Source organism: Malaya genurostris, chromosome 2 (genome assembly GCF_030247185.1).
Source record: "Malaya genurostris strain Urasoe2022 chromosome 2, Malgen_1.1, whole genome shotgun sequence".
Taxonomy (NCBI): domain Eukaryota; kingdom Metazoa; phylum Arthropoda; class Insecta; order Diptera; family Culicidae; genus Malaya; species Malaya genurostris.
Window position 1 is genome coordinate 340,526,148 of NC_080571.1, and position 22,758 is coordinate 340,548,905.

General features: G+C 39.7%; 2 protein-coding genes across 7 annotated transcripts; one reads left to right on the forward strand and one right to left on the reverse strand.

Moving 5' to 3' along the window:
- Positions 1–1,174: 1,174 nt before the first annotated feature.
- On the forward strand, positions 1,175–19,754 carry LOC131431799 (zinc finger protein 25-like). Of its 6 annotated transcripts, none has more exons than XM_058597694.1 (7): positions 1,175–1,385; positions 1,450–1,595; positions 1,653–2,732; positions 2,787–3,063; positions 3,121–3,204; positions 10,863–10,946; positions 11,005–11,348. In XM_058597694.1, the coding sequence occupies exons 2-7, from the start codon at positions 1,482–1,484 to the stop codon at positions 11,295–11,297; spliced, it is 1,932 nt and encodes a 643-aa protein (XP_058453677.1). In that variant the 5' UTR covers positions 1,175–1,385; positions 1,450–1,481; the 3' UTR covers positions 11,298–11,348. The 6 variants fall into 6 exon arrangements, with proteins under 6 accessions (XP_058453677.1, XP_058453675.1, XP_058453674.1 ...); XM_058597692.1 differs by having other exon boundaries at positions 1,175–1,379; positions 1,435–1,595; XM_058597691.1 differs by having other exon boundaries at positions 1,175–1,308; positions 1,435–1,595.
- Positions 19,441–21,984, reverse strand: LOC131431800 (zinc finger protein 1 homolog). The gene is made up of 2 exons (XM_058597696.1): positions 21,673–21,984; positions 19,441–21,610 (listed from the first exon to the last, which is right to left on the reverse strand). The coding sequence occupies exons 1-2, from the start codon at positions 21,808–21,810 to the stop codon at positions 20,402–20,404; spliced, it is 1,347 nt and encodes a 448-aa protein (XP_058453679.1). The 5' UTR covers positions 21,811–21,984; the 3' UTR covers positions 19,441–20,401.
- Positions 21,985–22,758: the final 774 nt, after the last annotated feature.

Genomic DNA, 22,758 nt, shown 5'->3' on the forward strand with positions numbered 1-22,758 from the left:
TTTCCTGAAGTAGAAATTGGCAGCATGAAAGAAATTATTAGCCAAGTCCAGATGCAAACCTCGATACCCACCTGCGATTTTCCGTCGGATTCGAGCGAATTGAATCCGAGAATCAAATGAAAATCTTCGTTTTCATCAATCGCTTAATGTTGTTTCTACAGCGACCGATAATGAATAATAAACCGTATACGAGATGTTGATTTCACTGGAAAACATAACCATTGCCGGCAAAATTGTTGAAAAATTGAATTTCAACGACTGAAACTAGTAAGGCTACAAACTTTACTTACCTGCAAGACCTACCAAAGTACACAGTCACAATAAAGAATTTTTTTTTTCAAATCCATCACTGATGTGTTACCCATGTACGAAATTTTCTGCTAAATTGTAACTTTATGTGACAATAACAGTACACCCGTTCATTGACAATTTGTATAGTCAGCACAAATGAAATACATAGTAGGTTGAAAAACACTATACGATAATGTGCTTACTACATAAATTCTGTTGATATGGACTACATGAATAGTGTTTTCAAACTTCATAATCGTCTTTTAAACCATGAATCTATTAATGGTAACATTATTATATTGTGAACATATTTACATGGTAGCAATAACTATTTCGCTTCTCATATATATCAAGGCTCTAGAGCAATTTCACCTTACTAGAAATTGTGCTTTTAACTATTTGTTCTTATATTTGAGATGACTACCATTGTCAGGATGACCATGCCAGGAAAGTCATAAATACAATAGTTTAGTCAAGTCGTAGTCTTTGTTGTCTAGTAATTTATACAATACAAATGGTGAATAGTCATATATCATGATTGTTGACACTTTTTAAGCGTATAGTTGAAATGACAATGAAAAACAGGTTACGGTTACTATGGTTTTTTTCTTAGTGTATGATAGTTTCACCACGTCGCAACACTGATTCACTCCAGGACGAAAAAAATCTTTCTTCCTCGAACAGGATATACACAAATTTTCGTAGCACTAGTGCGAACCGACCTGCACACACGTTGAGAGCCTCACCGGAAGTCAGTTCGATTTGTATACTTATGTGAGATACGCCTTTCTTTGAAAAACAGCTGATTGATCATCGTATCATCGTGTAAATAAAAGCATGCAGCCAAAGTCACTGCGTGACTTAGAATGTATGCGGAGCTTAACAAAAACAATAATCATTCTGTCTTTCAACAATAAATTTTAATACCTAATTAGAGATTGTTAAACACATTATTATCGTATAAAAATTATGTAAATCGTGCCACAATTTGAAACCATGTGTAGAGAAACGAAATGGGTGCGTGAATTCAAATTGCGTTGTCACCAGAGTGTCAAATAAACATTCTGCTAATGAACAGGATTCTTACAGTACTGGTAAATTGAATCATTAAATTTCTTACAATAAGTATTTCGTTTTAATTAGGTATAGATAACACAGAAACTGCTCCAGACATTCCCAAACTTTTGAAAATGATAACATGCCGAGTGTGCATGCAACAAAATGATGAACAATTCATCTCTATATTCTCAACCGTGGATAACACAAACATAGCAGAAGCAATAACTAACTGCTGCTCTGTCCAGGTCGGTTCTAATAATTTGATAATCTATCTGATTGTAACTTATTTTTCAATAATTCAGCTTACCCAAAATGATGGACTACCAGACCAAATTTGCCACACTTGCGTTCAGGATGTCAAGCTCATCATATCTTTTATTATTAAAGTTCAGGAATCTGATTTCAAATTGCGACAGCTCATGACACCAAACGACGATCAAAGCTCCACATTCGAGATGGTAGTTGTTAAAACAGAATCCTCTGATGAAAGTCGGAATAGTGCTGACGTGTTTTCAAAAGATGTTGAAACATGTTCAACTGAAGACGATACTTTGAACAAATTGCGCAACACCCGCAAGAAAGGCACACATGTTCAGCATGTTTCCAAGAAGAAAGTCAAGCGAAAAGTCCCGCCTAAAACGGAACCATTGCGTGGGAACGATTCTTTTGAATCTACCGATAAGGTTATTGGTGATAAGGAAACGGATATGTTCCAGGTGATCAATCTACCAAGTAATAGCTTTGTATGTTGTAGTTGTTGTGAGATATTTGACTGCTTGGAAGCACTTGAGGTACACGTTGAGATGCACACAAAGAATACTGCAAAGAAAACCGATTCCATTTACTGCACAGTTTGTAAAAGAAAGTTTAAGAAACATGCAGCTTTAAAACGACACCAGAAGAATGTTAACACACTCACGCAGCTATTCGAATGTGTTAAATGCAAGCTACGCTTCATGAACAGTGCTGGTAGAAGAATGCACACCCAGAAGCACCCGAAGAACATAGATGAAAAGATAAAACTAGAATATGGTGAAATCCTATGCTGCGTTCAAAATTGTTCGAAACCTTTTGAAACAGAAGAACTGTTAATACAGCATGGTCGTGAGGCACATAAATTAAACAAGCGAGCATACGAACTGGGCGATACTGCTTTGAAGCCAGTGGAATGTCCTGTGTGCTTCAAAAGATTTCCATCGGAACGGTTGCTTCGTCGTCACAAAAAACGAAACTCAAGACCATTGAATCATCAGTGTGCCACGTGCGGGTTGAAATTCCGCACTAAAGATGTTCTTGCACTTCACGAACTGAACCATGAAAATCAGAAGCCATTCCAGTGTGATGTTTGTAAAAAATATTTCTCCAGCAAAAGCTCGGTGAAGGTAGTTCCGTAGAAGCTAGTAGTACTGCAAGTACATAACTAGGTTTATTTTTAGGTTCATCAAAGAAGTCACTCAAACGAAAGACCGTTCATTTGTTCCACCTGTGGAGCAGGATTTTTCCAAAAAGCTCAACTTACAATTCATGAGCATAACCATACGAACGCACCGTTGCCGTTTCAGTGTGAAGTTTGTGATAAAACATTTAAAATGAAAAACTATCTCATAAATCATATGCGTCAGCACACAGGAGAGAGGCCATACCCTTGTCGCCATTGCCCAATGTCTTTCTCGAACTATACTAATCGGCAAAGACATGAAATGAATCATACTGGTGAATATTCTAATTATATACCATTCGATCTGTAACTAAGTCGGTAACTCTTGTCAGGCAATAAACCATTCAAGTGCAGTTATTGTGATAAAACATTCACCATCAAACGGCTTCAGCTAGAGCACGAGTGTAAACATACAGGTAAGCGTAAGTTCTAGGATTACAAACACTGATAACAGTGTGTATATGAAAAAAAATACGTTGATTTTTTTTCGATTTCGGTGGATAATTTTTATTTATTATGCATAATCGACAATTTTTATTTATTAAAACCTTCTCGGTTTGTCGCATCAATTAATTGATTAAATCGTATCGTTTCAAATATCGGCTAATACTGAGTGGTTAGATTTCTCCAGATAACCGATTGTATCTAAGACAAGACCTGACATCTGGGGGGGCTGCTTTTGTTCCAAAATGGACCAGTTTCTGATTGGCTGATTTTGATGTTTCTACCTGCACATTGTGAAAAGAAAAAACTTTTGCAGGGCACGCGAGCAATGATGCCAAGTATAAAGATAATCAGAAAACAAGTTTGTTAAAATGTACAATTCTAGCTCACCAATGAAAATGAAAATTTTCGGAGAATGTTTCACTTTTTTTTCAATCTTATTGGTAATAAATGTTTATAGTGACAGCACTGTGTAATTAAAATAAGCATCAAGCCGTTTTTCTTTCTAGTGAATTAAAGTGTAACCAAAAAAGATTTGTTAAATTAGTGTAAACTCGAAAGTGTGTTTACTTTTACGAGAAGAATGAACTGTTGTGTTCCACACTGTGGTCGAACTAAGCATTTCTATCAAAACCTGACTTTTTCCGATTTCCAAAAGATCCGATAATACGTCAACAATGGATTCGATTTTGCGTTCAACATGAGATATTTCGTGTTTTGTCATCAAAGCTCAATTAATTGTTTTTAAGAATTAATATATAATAAAGAAATCCATTCACCAAAACATTTTTCATGTTTATTTCAAATCAAAAACCTAGTCTACAAATTTAAATATAATAAATATTTTTTTCCTAGCATCGTTAATAAAAAATCTGTAAATATGGCTACACTGTAGCCGATATGTTGGTATTTATTCCACAGGGCGAAAATGACGAGAAGGATGATTCGGAAGGAAGAATAAGAAGCCAGTTGTCAGGTCTTGTCTTAGGATTGTATGTACAGAAATTTTCAACCTAAAAAAATTCTAAAACCTAAATTCCAGTGAAAGTCTGTCAACAGTGTAACGCCCGATTCCAGTAGCCCATCTCGTGCCTTTAAGTGGTTTTATTTCAGTCAAAATCGTAGCAGGCAACGCTGGTATAACCTTTTTAAGGTCTATTCGCACTTGGCCGATCAGTGCAATAAAGCCCACTTGTACGCAGCGGGCAGATCACGATCTGGTATCACTGAACCGGTTACAGTCAGGGATGTCAGGTTCACAGATTAATCTGTGTTTCACAGATTTTGAATTTTCTGCACAGATTTTAAAAATGACACAGATTTTTGAAAATGATCACAGATTTTCACAGATTCTTGAATAAATCACAGATTTTCACAGATTTTGGAAACCGAGTACGTGTTTCAATACAGTTTAGCACTAAAAAGTACAGGCGCTGAGGAAAAAAGTACAAAGCGTGTTGGTAGTGAGACCTTTTTTTTTGCTCACTAAATTGAATTCGATCTGCAATAATGGTATGGGAAATGGGTAGTGAGACCTTTTTTTTTTGGTCACCAAATTGATTTTGAACTGTTATTGGGGTACAGAAAACGGTCACAGATTTTCACAGACAGGTTTTGGGTTTGATCACAGATTTTTGAAAACATGACCTGGCATCCCTGGTTACAGTCAGCTTCAAGACACGATTGAGTTCGGATGTGTTTCGAGCAGTTTTGTCGATCGAATATATAATTTCATGACGGTTTGGTGAAGTAAAGGCTAAAATTAAAGTGGCATCGTAGTAACTAGTGGCGGCTAAAACAAAAGCAACAAAAAGAGATACAGAAAAAGCTTGGTTTGTGAGAAGAAAAGGTAAGGGAAATGAACGAAGAGAGTCTTTAAAGGTCGGACAGAAGCCATAAACAAAGCGTAAAAAAGCGCAGAGCTTTCCGAGTAATGATTCCGTGCTAAAGAAAGAGAAATATATCAGAGATTTCAAACAGTCATGTATATCAATATGATACCAGATATATTGGAGATTAAGAGGCATAACGTTATTTTTTACCCCAATGCAACCGTTGAGTGCGCCTTGATGCACCAGCTTGGGATAGTTGACAAGACATTTCAGGGAAGAGATGTCCCAATTAGCGGTTTTAGAATCTTAGGTTGTAAACTATTTCGTGGTTAATTTTTACTTTTGGTTGAAATCTGACACTCAAGTGGCAATTTTGATATTGTCAAAAATAACCCTGCTCCAAAGCATGGTTATTTTTGACAGATCGATGGTTATTTTCCGACACTGAAAAAAATCTTGCAAAGAAAATTCTGATATCAATTCTTTAGTTAAAATTATTTCCAGTGCAAAATAAACCTAAGAAACTTTTCTTCCGTCGAACTTTGAAATGGGCCGCATCGAGCATGTTGTTTGGATGTGTGTCGAGTATTGTGATGCCAGGTCCCAACTCATAGGTTCCCTTCGGGCCCGAGGTATACCACCCTTCGTACCAGTCCGCGATGTCTTGGCAACTCGAAATCTTCCTTATATGACTCTCATCTATAACTTCTTCAAAACTATCAATGCCCAAATTTAGTGCTCTTCCTATCTCTCTCTCGTCAACAGCCCTATCGCACTCTTCTTTACGCTGCTGGAAATATAACCTGTATAAACGGTGCTTCGGAGCGTGCACCTGCCTTGAACTGACTGAGTTGCTGAAAACTACCCAAAAACGCCACATCAACGTCAGAGTACACCAACAAAGCATCCCAGCCAAGGATAATCTCTCTCGTTACAATCTGAAGAACGTGAAGATCCAGAAAACTAAATAAATTGTGCCACAAACGAATGATGTATTGTAATTCAGAATCAATATTTTGTAAATCCCACACTCCTCACATTCCTTTACTAGTTCTAGGGGAGTATGCCGCCCCCTTAATACGGCGTTCCTTCTTCTCCAATAACAACAAGACAATCGGCCACGTTAAGCTAAAGCAAATGAGCCAAATAAAAATTTTATTAAAAAAACCACACAAGTGTCAGATTTAAACCAAAAGTTAAAATTAACCGCGAAATGGTTCACAGCCTTAATCGCCTAGTCGGCTGATGAAGAGCAGGAAATATTTCGTAAACCTCTTGGTGACGATTTAGATGGGAGAGTTTGACCAATGAAAAAGAGGATTGAGGAAGTTGAAGTTGAAATGATCATCACGGCGGAGTTTTTTCAAGTGTCGATAAGTTTTTTCAAGGAGATGAGAGTAGAATCTCTCACAAGACCTGGTAAGGCAGCGCGAGAGTTGATAATTTTTTTTTATTTTTTTGAGAGAAAAAAAAGAAAAACTAGTTTTTGGCAGCACCATGAGCGAACAATGCGAATCGGACAAGAACAGATATGAATGGAGAGATATTCAGACAGTAAGCTGTATTGAAATCAAATTCGATAAACTAGACGATACATTGTCGAAATGACATGGTTATAGAAGGAAATAAAACAAGAAATGGAAAGGAAAAGGACAGTGAGCGAAACAATGTAATAAAATCAAGGAAGAGGACATTCAAGCTTTAAGGGATTCAATTACGGATCACATTGAACAACATAGAGAACGTTTTGAACTTTTCATAATATAAAGCTTGGAACAGTAAGGCTTTGAAAACCTTCTAGAATATGTTAAAAGTATGGGTACGTGGTTAGGGTTTGAAGCACTAGTGGCAATATCAGAAATGCTTGACAAATACATCATCATATTTCAAAAAGAGAATCCAAGCTAGACGATCGGAATAGAGAAAACAAATGAGCAAGATATAATAAGGATTCTATATACAGGTGAAACCGTACAAACCACTATGACAGCATAGAGGAAATCACACGGCGGCGGAGTATAAGAACACGGATAGGACAGCAAAAATGGAAGAGTTAGTGGAAACACATGGGGATGAGAAGCAAATGGAAATTGAGGAAATCGGATTCAATGGAGAGATTGAAAACAGGAGAAAAGAAGCCGACAGGAAATCTAGCGAGGAAAACAAGCGGAACCTGCAGAAAAGGCAATTGAAGAAAGAAAAGAAAATAGACACATTCTCAGAACAGGAGTGATGGAGGATTAAGAAATATGACAATAAAGAGGAATAGAAACGGGGATGGAATGGAAGCCAAAGAGCAGAATGACAAGTTGTTATTCTTTCGCAAACGATTCAAAAGAACTAGTAAGTGAGCAACATTGTTTTGTTGAACAACGAAAGTTCTCTAATCTTTTCAAAAGAACTCAAAGTTGAATTGTATAAGAAAGTGTATTTATAATTGTATATTTCGAAAGGGTTCTTGTACTTAAGAGAGCAGTAGAAATTGTTTATTTTAGTGAAAAAGTGCACAAAAGTGAACGATTTCTACTTTAAATACATGCAAAAAAGTTACTGCATTTCCATTCGAAGAGTTTATTACCATTGAAATATATTTGTTTGCTCTCGTACGGTTTTGCAGAAATATTCAAAATTTTCTGGAGAACGAATGAACGGCTCCCGAGAACTAATTCTTTCGGTGGAACTACCAAGTTCTGCACTGTTATTTGAAATGAACTGTTTTGGCCATCTCAAGTTACTATTACGATTATTCCCATTAACAGCACACAGTTCAACCAAAGATAAATAATAAAGACATGTACGTGCTTATAAATATTTTTTAAAAATGTGGTTCGTTCCCGGTACCTTCTGTAATGACCGCACTCACCGCTTGGTGGAGTGCGAGATTGATTGCATTGTTATCATTTCTACCAAAGTGTGCCATAAAATCGATATATATACAAATGAGCTACAGAATTGAAAGGGTTCCCACGGTTTGACATTTGCATTATGAATGTATGATGGGAACTCAGCAGTGCAACCAATTTATCACCATTGGTGCCAGTTTCACGGAGGACCGTAGAAGTGCGCCAAAAGAAGATCGTGACTGTCGTGTCTGGAAATTCGTTTGTGGTTCAACCGTAGTCGAAGCAGAAAAAAGTCAGAGTCGGGTCGACTTAATGTGGGTTGACCATAAAATGAAAAAAAAAAACACGTCATCCGACCCCGAGAAATATATATATATATATATATATATATATATATATATATATATATATATATATATATATATATATATATATATATATATATATATATATATATATATATATATATATATATATTTGTTTATTATTTTATAAATTTATTTATATTTATTTGATCACGCTGAAAATGGTACTTTTCAAGCAAGTCCCTGCTGGGCCGCTATGTTCTTGTGACCATCATCTTTTCCGCAAAAACGAAAACAACGAAGAAGTCTGTAAACATAAATAAAAGTTTGTTGATGCTAAATATCTGTTATTCGTTGAAACAAAGTTGTTTTTTATATGTTGGATTATAAATGTGATATCGTTATGAAAAGTGCGGTGCCAAATTGTAATACTGACTTTCACAATCGATGATGTGTTGTATTTTTCTTCATTTTGTTTACTTTGCTATCAGTAACTTGCTAGCTTTGAAACCCCCAAAGGACCGAGATGTTGGTTACGATAGCACTGGCTGTTTTCAATCTATGGATTGAGAAACACGTACAAAAAAGTGATGATTTTCATCAGTGCATTTCAATAGAAGCTACTTTGGAGGTTTTTTTTTAAGAGTGTAGCGAAAAAAGCAAAATGCGTGTGCGATGTTTTCTACTTGACACTGCACAAGCAATGATTGTTTTTCATCACTCAGAAAAAGTATATGGATATTTTTATAAAAAATCGCAACAATAGTGCAAAATTAAAATTAATACAACATGAATATCTGCCGTGTCTGCATGGAAAGCGACGACGAAGGTTTGGTGCCGATATTTTCCAAACTGGATGATGCCTTTATCGCCAACATAATCGTGGAGTGCACAGCGGTGCAAATCCTGGAGGACGACGGTCTTCCAACGGCAATTTGCGAGACATGTATCGATGACTTGAAGCGCCTGATCGTTTTTATTAAGAAAGCCCGCGAATCCGATCGGAAGCTGCGGAAAATGTTCAAGTTGGAAACCAGAAAAAAATATACAGAGTCGGAAACTGACGGTAGGGAATGGGACCCTGAGTTATCACCGATCGCGGTTTTTACCGACGAGATTGTGGAGGTGAAAGCTGAAATTGATTCCGATGAGGACATGGTAAAGCAGGACAAGACACTTGAGTACGAATCAAGTGAACACGACGAGAACTTGACAGATGGTAATGATAGTGATTGGAAGAGTAGCGAATCTTCCAGTGGCAAAGTAAAACAAAAAAGCCGGAAAGGTCGAAAGAAAAGGAATATAGAATCAACCGACAGTAACACCGACGGCATATCAGAAACAAGAAAATCTACCCGAGGTAAAAAACGGGGGAAAAAGACTGTCCAGAAGAACTATACGGAAGATGATGATTTTTCCCAAGAAAACGATTTAGACGATAAGGAGATGACAACTTTCAGAACAATCACTGTTGGAAAGAATCAAGTGGTTTGTTGTGCGTGTCTACAGATATTCGATAATCAGGGCGATCTATACGCACACGGCGAAAAAACTCATGTGAAAAAACGCCGTGTGAACAAATCGAAAACGAATATATGCGAAATTTGTTTCCGAAGATATTCGACACCGTACGCTCTGAAGATTCACATGAAACGAGTAGCCGAGGCTACGCAGATATATGACTGCAGGAAATGTACGGCTAGGTTCATAGATAGAAATCGACGTCGTCAACATGCTCATAATCATCCTAGAGACAAAGAAATTGCTCATTCCAAAGTGATAGTTGCCCCTATCCCAGTTATCGTTCAAGAGGAGTACGGACGAATTTGTTGCGCCCAGGCTTGCTATCAATCGTTCCCTACCGAAGATCTATTAATTGCACACGCCCACACGGCTCATAAGATGAATAAAGTGGAACAATCACTGGATGAAAACAAAGATAAACCGATTGAATGTCCAGTTTGTTTCAAACGTTTCTACGACGAGGTTTCCCTTCAAAGACATCAGCAGCGAAATTATAAGCCACTAAGCCATCAATGCGCAGTGTGTGGATTGAAGTTACGCGGCGGTGAAGCACTGGCCACTCACGAACGTTCCCATCGCAACGAAAAACCGTTTGAGTGTGGAGTTTGCCATAAGAACTTTACCAGTAAGGGTAGCCTGAAAGCTCACATGATGGTGCACAGCGGCGAGAAACCGTTCGTTTGTTCCACCTGTGGCTGGAGTTTCCGTCGGAAACGTAATTTGCAAGTGCACGTTCTCTCGCACTCGAACAATCAACCTTTCCAGTGTGAGATGTGTCAAAAGGCATTCAAATCGAAGGTTCATCTTCAGTATCACATGAGGACCCACACGGGAGAGAAACCCTACCCATGTCGGTAAGATAAGATTGGGAACATTGTTGCCAAATATTAACGTTGACGCTAATGACTCTTCCGTTTCGTAGCTATTGCGATAAAGCATTCGCGGATCATACAAACCGACAGCGACATGAAATGTCTCATACTGGTAGGTCCTGAAATCCGTCGTTCTAGTCGACGTCAATTATAATAATTATATTGAATTATATTAAACATCTTAAATGAGTGCTTTTTCGTCCAAATATCCTTCGCGTAGAATGTCAATTTCTCTAAACTTTCTATTATTTCAGGTATAAAACCGTACAAATGCAGCTACTGTGATAAGACATTCATACGGAAACGTTTCCAAGTCGATCATGAAAGTACTCACACAGGTCAGTGATAATTTTCCATCGTAAGTTTCAAGTTCTGTAAGTCCAATCCGTTTCCTAGGTGTCAAACCGTATCGCTGCGAGATGTGTAATCGAACGTTCAGTCAAAAAACTGCACTTCGCAGACATTTGGAATCGCATCCACTGGCACCGGAAAACGAGCTGGCATTAGCGGTACCTTCACCAATGCCCGGATTAAGTTCCACTATTAGGGTAACGGATGATTCGACAATGTCTCCACCACCTGTGCCCATGGCAGCAACGATGGGTGCATTGATCGAAGAGCCAGGTCCCAGTGCTAGCGGATACTTCCATGCTCGAAATCTGAGTGTAAGTTTGCATCCTACAGTTTGAAGAACCGATTGTACTATTCGTTTACGAGCAATTAAAATAACGGCAAAACAATCATGCTAGAACACAATAGAATGTTAGAGAATTTCCAATGTTTCGATTATCCGTTTTATAGGAGTTCATTCGAGGCTATAGTATCTATAAAATTAGAGTTTCTGTTTCAACAGACTTCGCAGCCGATTCATAGCGCACAGAATCATCGCATGGCTGGTACTACGATCCTCCTACTGACAACTAAGAATCCTTCCAAATCGGGCGCTCGAACGTACGATTTTGATTCTCAAACCCGACGTGTATTGATCGGGTACGGTTGCCGATTTTTTAATATTTTCAATGAGTATAGGTCGGGCTCAGGTTTTTTCGGATTCGGGTAATTGGTTTGTGCAAAAAGCACATGTTTTGTTTTATTTTCTTCGCGTTTCGCCTTCGGCTCATCAGTGCTAAGCTAGCGATTTAAATTGAACTACTAGCTCGAGATAGCAGTTCAATTTGAACTGTTTGAAGCACTGATGAGCCGAAGGCGAAACGCGACGAAATAGAAAAAAATCCGATTAACTATTACGACGGGACCAGGGACGGACGGAACGGAAGCACCAGGCTCGCGCATGTATTACAGGGTTGTTACGGTCGCGCGGATTTAGCGCGGTTTCTGCTCAGATTTGGATGCGATGGCGCGGATTTCGCGCGAATTTCAAGAAACAACATTTCACATTTGTGAATCATTTGTTCGAAGAAAAAACTTTATAAGTTTTTGAAGCTTGTGAGTTTTAAGAAACCCAACAAAATTAAAGATGAGCGAACGTTTCAGCAATTGGTCGAGCTGGCCGAATTGGTAAATTTTCACCTCGATAAAATCAAAATTTACGAGAAGGCGGTTCTAGAAAATGTTTTCTTCAGAGGACAAAATTTTGAAATTATGGTTCTGAATTTTATAACACATAGTTGCTCTGACTACATGTCTGAGAGTCAGCATGGATTCAAGCCAAATCGTTCAACTTCCACAAATTAAGACCTACACTTCTTTCATCATACCTTCTTTACAAGTATGACTACAAGTAGATTCTATATACCCTGATTTCGCTGCTGCGTTCGACAAAATCATTTATCACATAACGATCTCCAAGTTAAGTAGACTGGGATTTAACGGATCATTTTTGAATTGGCTTCGATCATATCTAACTAGTCATGAAGTGGTAGTGAAAATATAAGACTGTACAACTTCATCATTTGCTGTTACCTCTGGAGTTCCTCAAGGAAGTTACCTTGGACCGTTTATAATTTTATTGTATGTCGTTCGTTCTTGATTTTAAATAATTTCATACAATCACATCTGCAGCTGACTCAGAGCTTCTACAAGAACAGTTTTGGTGTAACATCAACAAAATGGAAACAAGCTAAATGCTCCGTCATCTCTTTTTGTTGCAAAAAGTCTGTATTCAAGTTCGACTATAATATTTCACAAACTGTTCTTGAACGCACATCGTCTGTTAAGGACCTGGGTGTTCTTCTGGATTCCAAGTTAAATTTTAAAGAGCGCATAGAGTTTACTGTCACCAAATCCACTAAGCTATTCGGATTTATTTTCCGCGTTACTAAAATATTCTCTGTTGTACATGTTTGAAAACTCCGTAGTTCACTTTAGTTCGCTCAGCTCTTAAATATGCTGCTGTTATCTGGTCACCTTATTACCAAAAGGATATCCAACGCATTGAAGCGACTCAAAATCGTTCCTCATGTTATTGTCTCATTAGATTTAGTTACTATAGAAGAACTAGATTTAAGGGAATGTATCATTTGGATGATTGTAACCTGTTGATGCAAAAGATGAGGAGGCTTTATGCCTGCTGGAGAGCAACGCTGAACAGTCATCGCAAAGTGACGTGTTGTATGCGGACTAATTTATTGTGTTTATATGAGAAACTTATGCAGATTTTTAAATTGTATTTCAGTGGATTTTAAAGTTCTGCGGAAAGACTCACCTGCATTAAAAATAGTAGTGTAATGCTTCGCACGAATATCGCGCGTTTCAGCCTTCCACTTTGCGCGGAAAGTTTTTCTGGCCCGAAGAAACGAATGACCTTAAGGTTAAAGCCTCCATAATTGAAACAAAAAAAAAATGTTCCGTCGTAAGGATAATTGACTTTAATCCAAAATCGAGACCAAAAGTATCGATACTAACAGTATCGCTCAAATGTGATATCGATACCAAAAATACCCCGACTCTTGAATAAAAGTATCAATACCTCAAAGTATCGACTCGGTATCGGACATCCTTAGGTGATGGTGTTCTGAAGTGTGTACGTATTCTACGCTACTTATGCCCCGTTTACACTTCTGCTGGCTGCAAGCACGCTACCAGCATAATGTAAACGCTTACCAGCTGCTTGTTGTTACCAGCATGAAAATTTTCTGAACGTTCTAGGGCTGTCAACCATTTCGTGGTTAATTTTAACTTTTGGTTAAAATCTGACACTTGAGTGGTTATTTTGTGTCGAGTAGTTAAATTTAACTAAAACTCCGGCTCATTTCAAAATTTGACGGACGGAAAGTTGTTTGGGTTTATTTTCCACTGGAAATAATTTCAACTAAAGAATTAATATTTGAATTTTCATTGCAAGATTTTTTCAGTGCCGGAAAATAACCATCGATCTGTCAAAAATAACCATGCTCTCGAGCAGAGTTATTTTTGACATCAAACTAACCGCTCGAGTGTCAGTTAAAATTAACCGCGAAATGTAGTTGTACTTTTCGTACGTATTTCATGTTTTTTCTCAGTTAAAAGCATTCGTTCGCGTAAAGTTGATCAATATAAAAAATAAGAATGATGACTTAAGTACTCAAAGGACTACTATTTCATTGCTGTTTATAACTTTTTCAAATTTTACCAGTAAGAAATTGCCAGTACCCGCATACGCATGGCTGCCAGATGGCTGACTAAACGCTACCAGCTAGAAAAATATGGCTGGCAGACATTCTGGTGACCGACTGCCTCACCGCTGCCAGATATATAACTCAAACGATACAACCGGATTTGACAACCTTCACTGAATCAATTTTGGTAGCCGTCTGGTGGCCATGGCTGCCCAGGTAGCCAAAACGCTATGCGGGTAATAGTGCAAACATTGTCAGCTGCTGGCGTGCCAGCAGATGTGTAAACGCCACATAACTTACCTTACCTCACAGCTATAGGCCTGGGGTGTCCTTTGCTGTATCAAGAATACGTCTCCACATAACTCGGTCCATGGCTGCTCGTCGCCAGCCACTCAAGGCACGGACGCTTCTGAGATCACCCTCCACTTGATCGATCCACTTTGCTCGCTGCGCTCCTCTTCTTCTTGTACTAGTCGGATTGGATTCAAGAACCATTTTCACTAGGCTGTCGTCCGACATCCTTATGACATGCCCAGCCCATCGTAGACATCCGATTTAGCTGTCCGTACGATAGGTGGTTCTCCTAACAACTGTTGCAATTCGTGATTCATACGTCGTCTCCACATTCCGTCTTCCATCTGCACTCCGGCATAGATGGTCCTCAGTACCTTTCTTTCGAAAACACTGAGGGCGCGTTGGTCCTCTGCCAACATAGTCCAGGTCTTGTGGCCGTAGAGAACAAGCGGTCTAATAAGCGTTTTGTAGATGGTCAATTTCGTGCGGTGGCGTACTTTTCTCGATCGAAGGGTTTTTCTTAGTCCAAAGTACACACGATTCCCTGCCAAAATACGTCTCTGTATTTCTCTGCTGGTGTCATTGTCGGCGGTCACCAGTGAGTCCAAATACACAAACTCGTTAACCATCTCGATATCGTCACCGTCTATCAATATACGTGGTGGGAGGTGTAGTGTTTCTTCTCTAGAGCCTCTTCCTCTAATTTATTTTGTTTTCGACGCATTTATGGTCAGTCCGATACGCCTAGTTTCAGCTTTCAGTCCGATGTAGGTTTCCGTCATCTTCTCAAGGTTACGTGTTACAATATAAATATCGTCAGCGAAGCCAAAAACTACAAGGATCAGCCCCTGGGGTTGTTCGAGCCATTGATGTGGAACAAGGCAGCCAAAATTTCTAATGATCGATATTTTCAATTAATCGTCACACTTTTGAATCCGCAAATGCACGAGAGTCTGCTTAGATTGATCTTTATCAGGAACCAACACCGAACACGCGAACCAAGAATATAGACTCTAATAGTCGTGATTTGTATTTGTTTTGTAGCCGACGAAATTACATCAATAGCCCAAATGTATGCAATTATATGTTTGTACATGCTTGCGATACGGATATCGATATTTAAGCTTCTCTTCGCCAAGCTTGGGTTCAAGTTTTGTATGCAAGCAGTTATTTTTATAGCGTTTCTCTACCATTACTATCCTTCTGCGATTTTGGCTGAAGCGATAAACTTTATTTCATCATTAATCGAGTTCATCTTATATAAATTAGAAATTAATCTTATGCACTCAAAATTTACCCTGTGGTAGTTGTCATTTTCTCAGGCGAAACGTCATAACATGGAATTTCGTCCGATCTTGCATGACACAAGATCAGAGCATACCAGTTAAAGCTTCAAATCGTTTTATGGCACTTTTTGTCTTGCTGTCAAGCAACAACCTACATCTAGCATGCTACTCGGAGGACTGAAACGTTAGCTATAATTTCGCTTATATTTATAGATTCGCGTGCTTCCAACAGCTTCGCTTTAGCATCTATTGACCAATCAGAGCGATGCTTTCCCTTTGATATACCGCTTACTCCTTCAAAACCGTCGACTATGGCAGGGAAATCCGGTATGCCGGAAAATTTTTTCAGACAAAATAGGACACTGCTAGCTATTCATCAACATTTCAATGATATACAATTAAAAATACATGGCTATGTACATTCAAATCAATACGTAGACATATTTCCAATCAAATGGTGACATAATATTAATAATTGATACAAAATTGACTGAGCTGTAATTGTTCAAAACCTGACCACATTTCTACGTGTATTTCTCTTGAGTTTCTAGTTTGCACCCCTATATAGAAAACAAAAATGTGTTCCACATTAAAAGTTGTACGGACTTTCGGAAGATCGTGCCACTCGTGTCGATCCTCGCTCTTCGAATCACACCTTCCAGGGCAATATTGAACAAGATACAAGAAAGTCCATCACCTTGACGTAGCCCTCTCCGAGATTCGAAGGGACTCGAGAGCGTCCCAGATACTCGGACGCAGAGATGCCAGGTAAAAATTTCAAATGTCTGCAGACAGGGTCTGTAAATCTGAAAAAAAATCTGCAGTCAGCAAGTATGGCTTGCTGGCAGCAATTTCTCTATAAAGTATGACATGCAAAACTGACTTGGCGAGCAAAAAAAAAAAAAAAAGGTCGCGGAAATTTCAAATTTTTCTGTAAATATAGATGAAAGTCAGCGAGAATTTCAAAAGTCTGTAAAAATCTGCGAGAATTTCAAAAGTCTGCACAACAAAAAATGTCTGCAGCACTATACCCCAAATCTGCAGATTTACAGACAAATCTGCAGACCTGGCATCTCTGCTCGGACGTAGCACATCACTCTATCCATCGTTGGTTTGACCAATCGCGTCAGTTTATCCGGGAAACCGTATTCATGCATGATCTTCCATAGCTGCTCTCGATCGATTGTGTCGTATGCCGCTTCGAAGTCAATGGATAGGTGATGCGTGGGTACGTTGTATTCACGACACTTCTGGAGTACTTGGCTTATCGCGAATATGTGATCCGTAGTGGCGCGGGCTCCAGTAAATCCCGCTTGGTACGGCCCTACGAATTCCTTAGCTATTGGTGATAGGCGACGGCAAAGGATTTGGGAGAGTACCTTGTAGGCGGCGTTCAGCAATGTGATTGCGCGGTAATTTCAACAGTCGAGCTCATCCAGTGCAGCGCTCTAGCCAGTGCCTCTCCTCCATGTTTGAGCAGCTCACCTGGCAACTGGTCATTGCCCGCGACTTTGTTGTTCCTCAGCTTGCCGATCTCCTCACTTATCTCCGTCAGATCAGGTGTTAGAAATCTGTCGTCGGCTGATCGTGCACCCAGATTGATTCCTGTACCGTTCTCTGTATCTTGTGCTTCGCCATTCAGATGCTCGTCATAGTACTGCTTCCACCTGTCGATCACCTCACGTTCGTTCGTGAGAAGGTTACCACTGGTATCTCTGCACATTTCGGTCTGTGGCGTGTAGCCTCTACGTGAACGGTTCACCTTCTCGTAGAACTTCCGTGTGTCATTTGCGCGGTACAGCTGTTCCATTGCTTCGCGATCTTGGTCTTCCTGGTGGCGCTTTTTCTTCCGGAAAACCGTGTTCTGTCTGTTCCACGCCAGTCTGTATCGTTCCTCGTTCGCTCTAGTGCGGTGTTGTAGCATCCTCGTCCTTGCTGCATTCTGCTCTTCGACCAACTGCTGACATTCGCCTTCAAACCAGTCATTTCCTCGATTCGATAATCTCGTACCTAGAACGGTTGCAGCAGTGCTACTCACGGCGGACCTTATGTTCCTCCAGCTGCTCTTCCGTTGGTAGCAATAGCTACAGTTGTTGCGCGTATTCCTCTGCAGTACGAATGCTACGTAGCTGCTCGAGATTGAGTCCCGGCGTTCCTGTGCGACGAGTATTGTGCACCATCGATAGTTTTGAGCGCATACAAACAGCGACAAGGTAGTGGTCAGAATCAATATTGGCACTGCGGTACGTGCGGACATTGATGACGTCGGAGAAGAATCGCCCGTCGATGAGAACGTGGTCGATTTGATTTTCGGTATGTTGATCAGCTTTGTGGATATCTTTGCGGGGGAAGAAGTTGCTTCGAACTATCATTCCTCGGGAGGCTGCAAAGTTTACGCATCGTTGACCGTTTTCGTTTGTTACCGCGTGCAGGCTCTCCAGCCCGATCACGGGCCTGTACATTGCCTCCCGGCCTACCTGAGCATTCTTGTCGCCGATGACGAGTTTTACATCCCGCCGTGGACAGCTGTCGTAGGTTCGTTCCAGCCGCGCGTAGAATGCTTCCTTCTCGCCATCGGGTCTCGTCTCATGTGGGCAGTGTACGTTGATGATGCTGTAATTGAAGAAACGACCCTTGATCGTCAATACGCAACATTCTATTACTGATTGGCTGCCACCCAATCACGCGCTGGCGCATCTTGCTCAACACTACAAATCCCGTTCCTAGAACGTTGGTTGTCCCACAGCTCTGGTAGAAGGTAGCCGCTCGATGCCCCGTCCAACAAAGTTCATGCAGTGCTACGACATCGAAGCCGCGGATTTGAAGCTCATCATGCAGCATTCGGTCGTATCCTGGGAAGCCAAGCGATTTGCAGTTCCATGTGCCAAGCTTCCAATCGTAGTCCTTTGTTCGTTGCGTAGGTCTTTGCCGATTATTCAGAGTCGTATTTCTTTCTTGATTGTTCGTAACTTCCATTTTCCGGGCGGCTTGTTAGGCCTGCACCAACCTCCTGTCTCGCCGGAGGGCCATCGTGTCAGCACTGTTTAGAGTCCCACACTGACACAAGGACGGTAATCAGCCGCTCCTAACATGGAGAATAGACGCTGTTTCGAGCCGCTCTCTGTAAAGAGAACGCAAACCCCCCTTCCCTGTCAACATACGACCAAGGTCCCACCGGGGTTGGTTACTCGTACCCCAGCCGGCACCGCGGGGAGGTAGGGATAGGAGTTACTGGACAAGAAGCTAAGAACCACATTGGGGCCTGAATTGCGCATTGGATTTCACCAACCGCTAATATTTTTACTGTACTGTAATTTACTGATGATGTCAAGATCTGATACATTATCCGTTACTTATAAGACGAAAACCTTTCTTCAGCGGCAATTAAAAATTTTCATGGTAACCGTATAACAGTAAAAAATACCGATCTCTCTGTAACAGTACTTTTCTTCGACTTTTTGTATGACATATAAACTACGGCCCAAACGGTGCTGTTATAGGTTTGCAGAGATCGTTACGTACAACGGGGACTAAATTGTGTTTGTTGACTGTTTGTAAATAGATAAATACCTGTAGAGTACTTTTAGTTTGTGTGGAAAAAGGCTGATATTCCTTTTCATCCGCAGAAAAGATCAAACTTAAGTCTAATACTGGTAGATATTGGTTTCGGAAAGAATTAACAAGAGAAGAAATGATTGAGAATTCAAATCTGTCATTCTAGTTGAACTCAATTACTGAACTATCATATATCTTAAAATGAATGCTCCTATGTGCTGTGTCTCTTTCACTAAACTATCCATAATTCCAGGTATAAAACCATACAAATGCAGTTACTGTGATAAGACATTTATACGGAAACGTATCCAAGTCGATCACGAAAGAATTCACACAGGTCAGTAACATGTTTTCACTGTAAGTTGCAAATTCGTGCAAAATCGATTCGTTTCCTACAGGTGTCAACCCGCATCGCTGTGAGATGTGTAATCGAATCTTCAGTCAAAAGACAGCACTTCGTCGACATCTGAAAACGCATCCACAGGCACCGGAAAATGAGTTGGCATTATCCATGGTAACGGATGATTCGACAATGTCTCCGCAACAGTAACAATGAGTGCATTGCGTGAAGAACCTGGATCCTGCGCTACTGGATACTTCCATCCTTCAAGTTTGAATATAAAAATACATCCTACTATTTAAAGAAACGATTGAAGCATTCGTTTACGAGTAATTAAAATAACGACAAAATACTAAAAGGTAGGATGAAACACAATAGAACGATAAAGAATATCCAATGGTTTGATTAACCGTTTCATCGTTTGGTCAATAGTCACGGTTGATTAATGTTAAATTATTTCACTCCAGTTTCGACCGTAATGGTCATTCGTCGACAACATTCCACTAGTCTGCCGCTCACCACAGGTTGAGTTAAACTTAAAACATTCCACATTGAAAAGGGTTTACATTACTTGGGAAAGGCTCGTAAATGACAAAACATTTTTCCTTCGGTTGGTAGGATTATTATATGGCAATTATTACAATATGAAAGAGGTATCGTTATTCATATCTAGTTAAGTTTCTTTTTTGAAGTACTAAACTAAACACCTCATTGCTTGCTACGCGCGACGATGACGAAACTTTCTATAAACAATCAAACATTCAATCATTGAGAATGTACACATCCTCGTTTTCGGGTTCTTCTTTCACATCGCCCAGATGAGTATCCGAAACGGCAAACTCGTCTGCTGCCGACAAGTGAACAGGTTTCACTGCACCGATAACACTTTCCACTTTGACAGTACATTTGGGTATATGTTTTTCGAACACTGGCCTTCCGAAGAAAATCCCCAAACATGTGTTACATGCGTAGATTTTCTTCCTGTTGAACTTCTGATGTAAACTGAGTAAGCTCTTCCGTTTGAATCGACGCCAGCACTGCCAACATATGAAAGGTTTACTCTCAACCTGCGTGCTACCGTACGGCTTCCTATGTTCCTCGGTGCAGTGGATATCCAGCTCCGTTTGACGAGAAAACATGTGATTGCATGCGCAGCACCGGTGCCAGGTGAACTCGATTATGGAAAAATTATCACCGCGTTCAGACACTTTGTACTGAGATGGTTTCAGCTGGTTAATTTTCAAATCGGATGTTATCTCACAGTAGCCTAAATCATAGGGATCGAAAGTTGCGTCCGTTCCTGCTAAAGATTGCACGTTGCTCACAACCAGGTTAGGCTCCGGGTCGAATATGCTGTGACCAGCCATTCCATCTCCCATGCAATGGAACTCTTTTTCGAGCTCACTTTCCGGCCTATGATGGTGTTGCCGTAGGTGACTGAATAGTGCGTGTTTTTTATCAAACAGCAATAAACATTCCCGGCAGCAAAATAGATGACCTTGCACCGATTGCCGATGATACTCAAGTGCATCTGCGTAGGGAAAACACATGTAGCACACCTCGCATTGATTCGGGCGAAGGATCGTGTCATTTGCTTTGTGTACGTGTTGCGAATGGACATGGAGTTCTTCATCTGAGCAAAATGCCTGACGGCAACCACAGCAGCGATGTGCTACGAAAATGAGGACCGTGTAATAAAATCGATCCAATATTACTTGGTAAAAAGATGCATCGTAATCGCTCAGATAAACGGAACCAGATCTAATACTGGGACCTGCCACTAATTGACTATTCTGTTCTTCTGATCTCTCATACTTGGCTGATTCCAAAATAGTCACCTTGCCAGCATTCACATTTCGCAGAAATTTATCGGATTCTATGCATAGCCTGTAAAAATCATATGAAATTTTCAACTGCTTGGAACAATCCGAGCAGACTTGTCGCGGCATATTTGCATCGTTTGGGTCAGCCTAAAACCAACGAAAATGATTATTTTTTTCCAGCATTATTGTAATAAACAGTCGCCTTTTACCGAAATGCCAGCTATCGTCTCAAGCATACTAGCTAGTGATCTATTTTCCAATTCATGATACGAAAACAGAGACACAAAGGCAACAGTTTCGGTATCGAGTTTCCGGCATATTCGACAAATTTCTGCTACGTTGGACATGTTTATCAATGTATTGAAAAGATGCTCATAACACACTTTACTATATATCGTTTTCTTTTTACTCCGTTTTCAATCTAGTTACTCATTACACACTATGAATATTGCAGTAATTTAAAATTATTGAAATTCGAAAATATAAATTTTTCGCAATGAAAATAGAAGTGACGTTTTTTTCCTTTCGGACTCAACAGAGCTGCCAGGTAAATTTAATAAAATGAATCTACACACGCAGAGAAATCGAGTGCGCTCAAAATAATAAAACTGTTAGTAGATTTTTAAATTTGATTTATGATGATTTCAAGCTAGAATATGAATCGTTTTGAACAAATCTCTTTCTTCCACATCAACAATGTTCTCTATTAGTTTTAAATCAAAATGTTGGTCTATACGAACGAAATAAATATTTGTTCCGGCTCATTTTATTGTTGAAATACACTAACTATTTATTACATGTCAACCAAAATTTGGCTTGGTGATATCGGCTATGTCTATGTTGATTCAATCTTGCTATACCTTTATAACCAGTACAAAAAATGATTCCAATATATTGTTTTGTGTAATGATAGAACCAAAGACATCATATTAACAAGATATTTAGCACTCAAATTTCCCTAACAAATCATTGGCAACATACTCTTTTGCGAGCATGACGCCCTCAGGCGAGTCCGCATCGAATCTCGTACATAGAAGTAGGGGACAGAAATGTCAAATTCGTTCGCGTCAAAATAGCAGCACTGCGTGCTCATACAATTCGCGACCTAGAAGCGGCAGTGCTGCTATTTATGAAAGTTTAATCTGTGTGAAGTGAATGTAAACAAAGCAGGGTACCACAAGACCTCTCATTTGCATCAAGGTTTGTGAAAATCGGTTCAGCCATCTCCGAGAAAAGTTAGTGCAAATAAACGTTACATACACACATACGCACATACACACACACACACACACACA

What these genes read in the sequence shown, in the direction of transcription:
- LOC131431799 (XM_058597689.1), top strand. Translation starts at nt 9,002, where the DNA reads ATGAATATCTGCCGTGTCTGCATGGAAAGCGACGACGAAGGTTTGGTG. An exon ending in ACATGAAATGTCTCATACTG is followed by an intron (nt 10,721 to 10,862) that starts GTAGGTCCTGAA and finishes CTATTATTTCAG; the next exon opens with GTATAAAACCGTACAAATGC. An exon ending in TCATGAAAGTACTCACACAG is followed by an intron (nt 10,947 to 11,004) that starts GTCAGTGATAAT and finishes TCCGTTTCCTAG; the next exon opens with GTGTCAAACCGTATCGCTGC.
- LOC131431800 (XM_058597696.1), bottom strand. Translation starts at nt 21,810, where the DNA reads ATGTCCAACGTAGCAGAAATTTGTCGAATATGCCGGAAACTCGATACC. An exon ending in AGACGATAGCTGGCATTTCG is followed by an intron (nt 21,611 to 21,672) that starts GTAAAAGGCGAC and finishes CGTTGGTTTTAG; the next exon opens with GCTGACCCAAACGATGCAAA.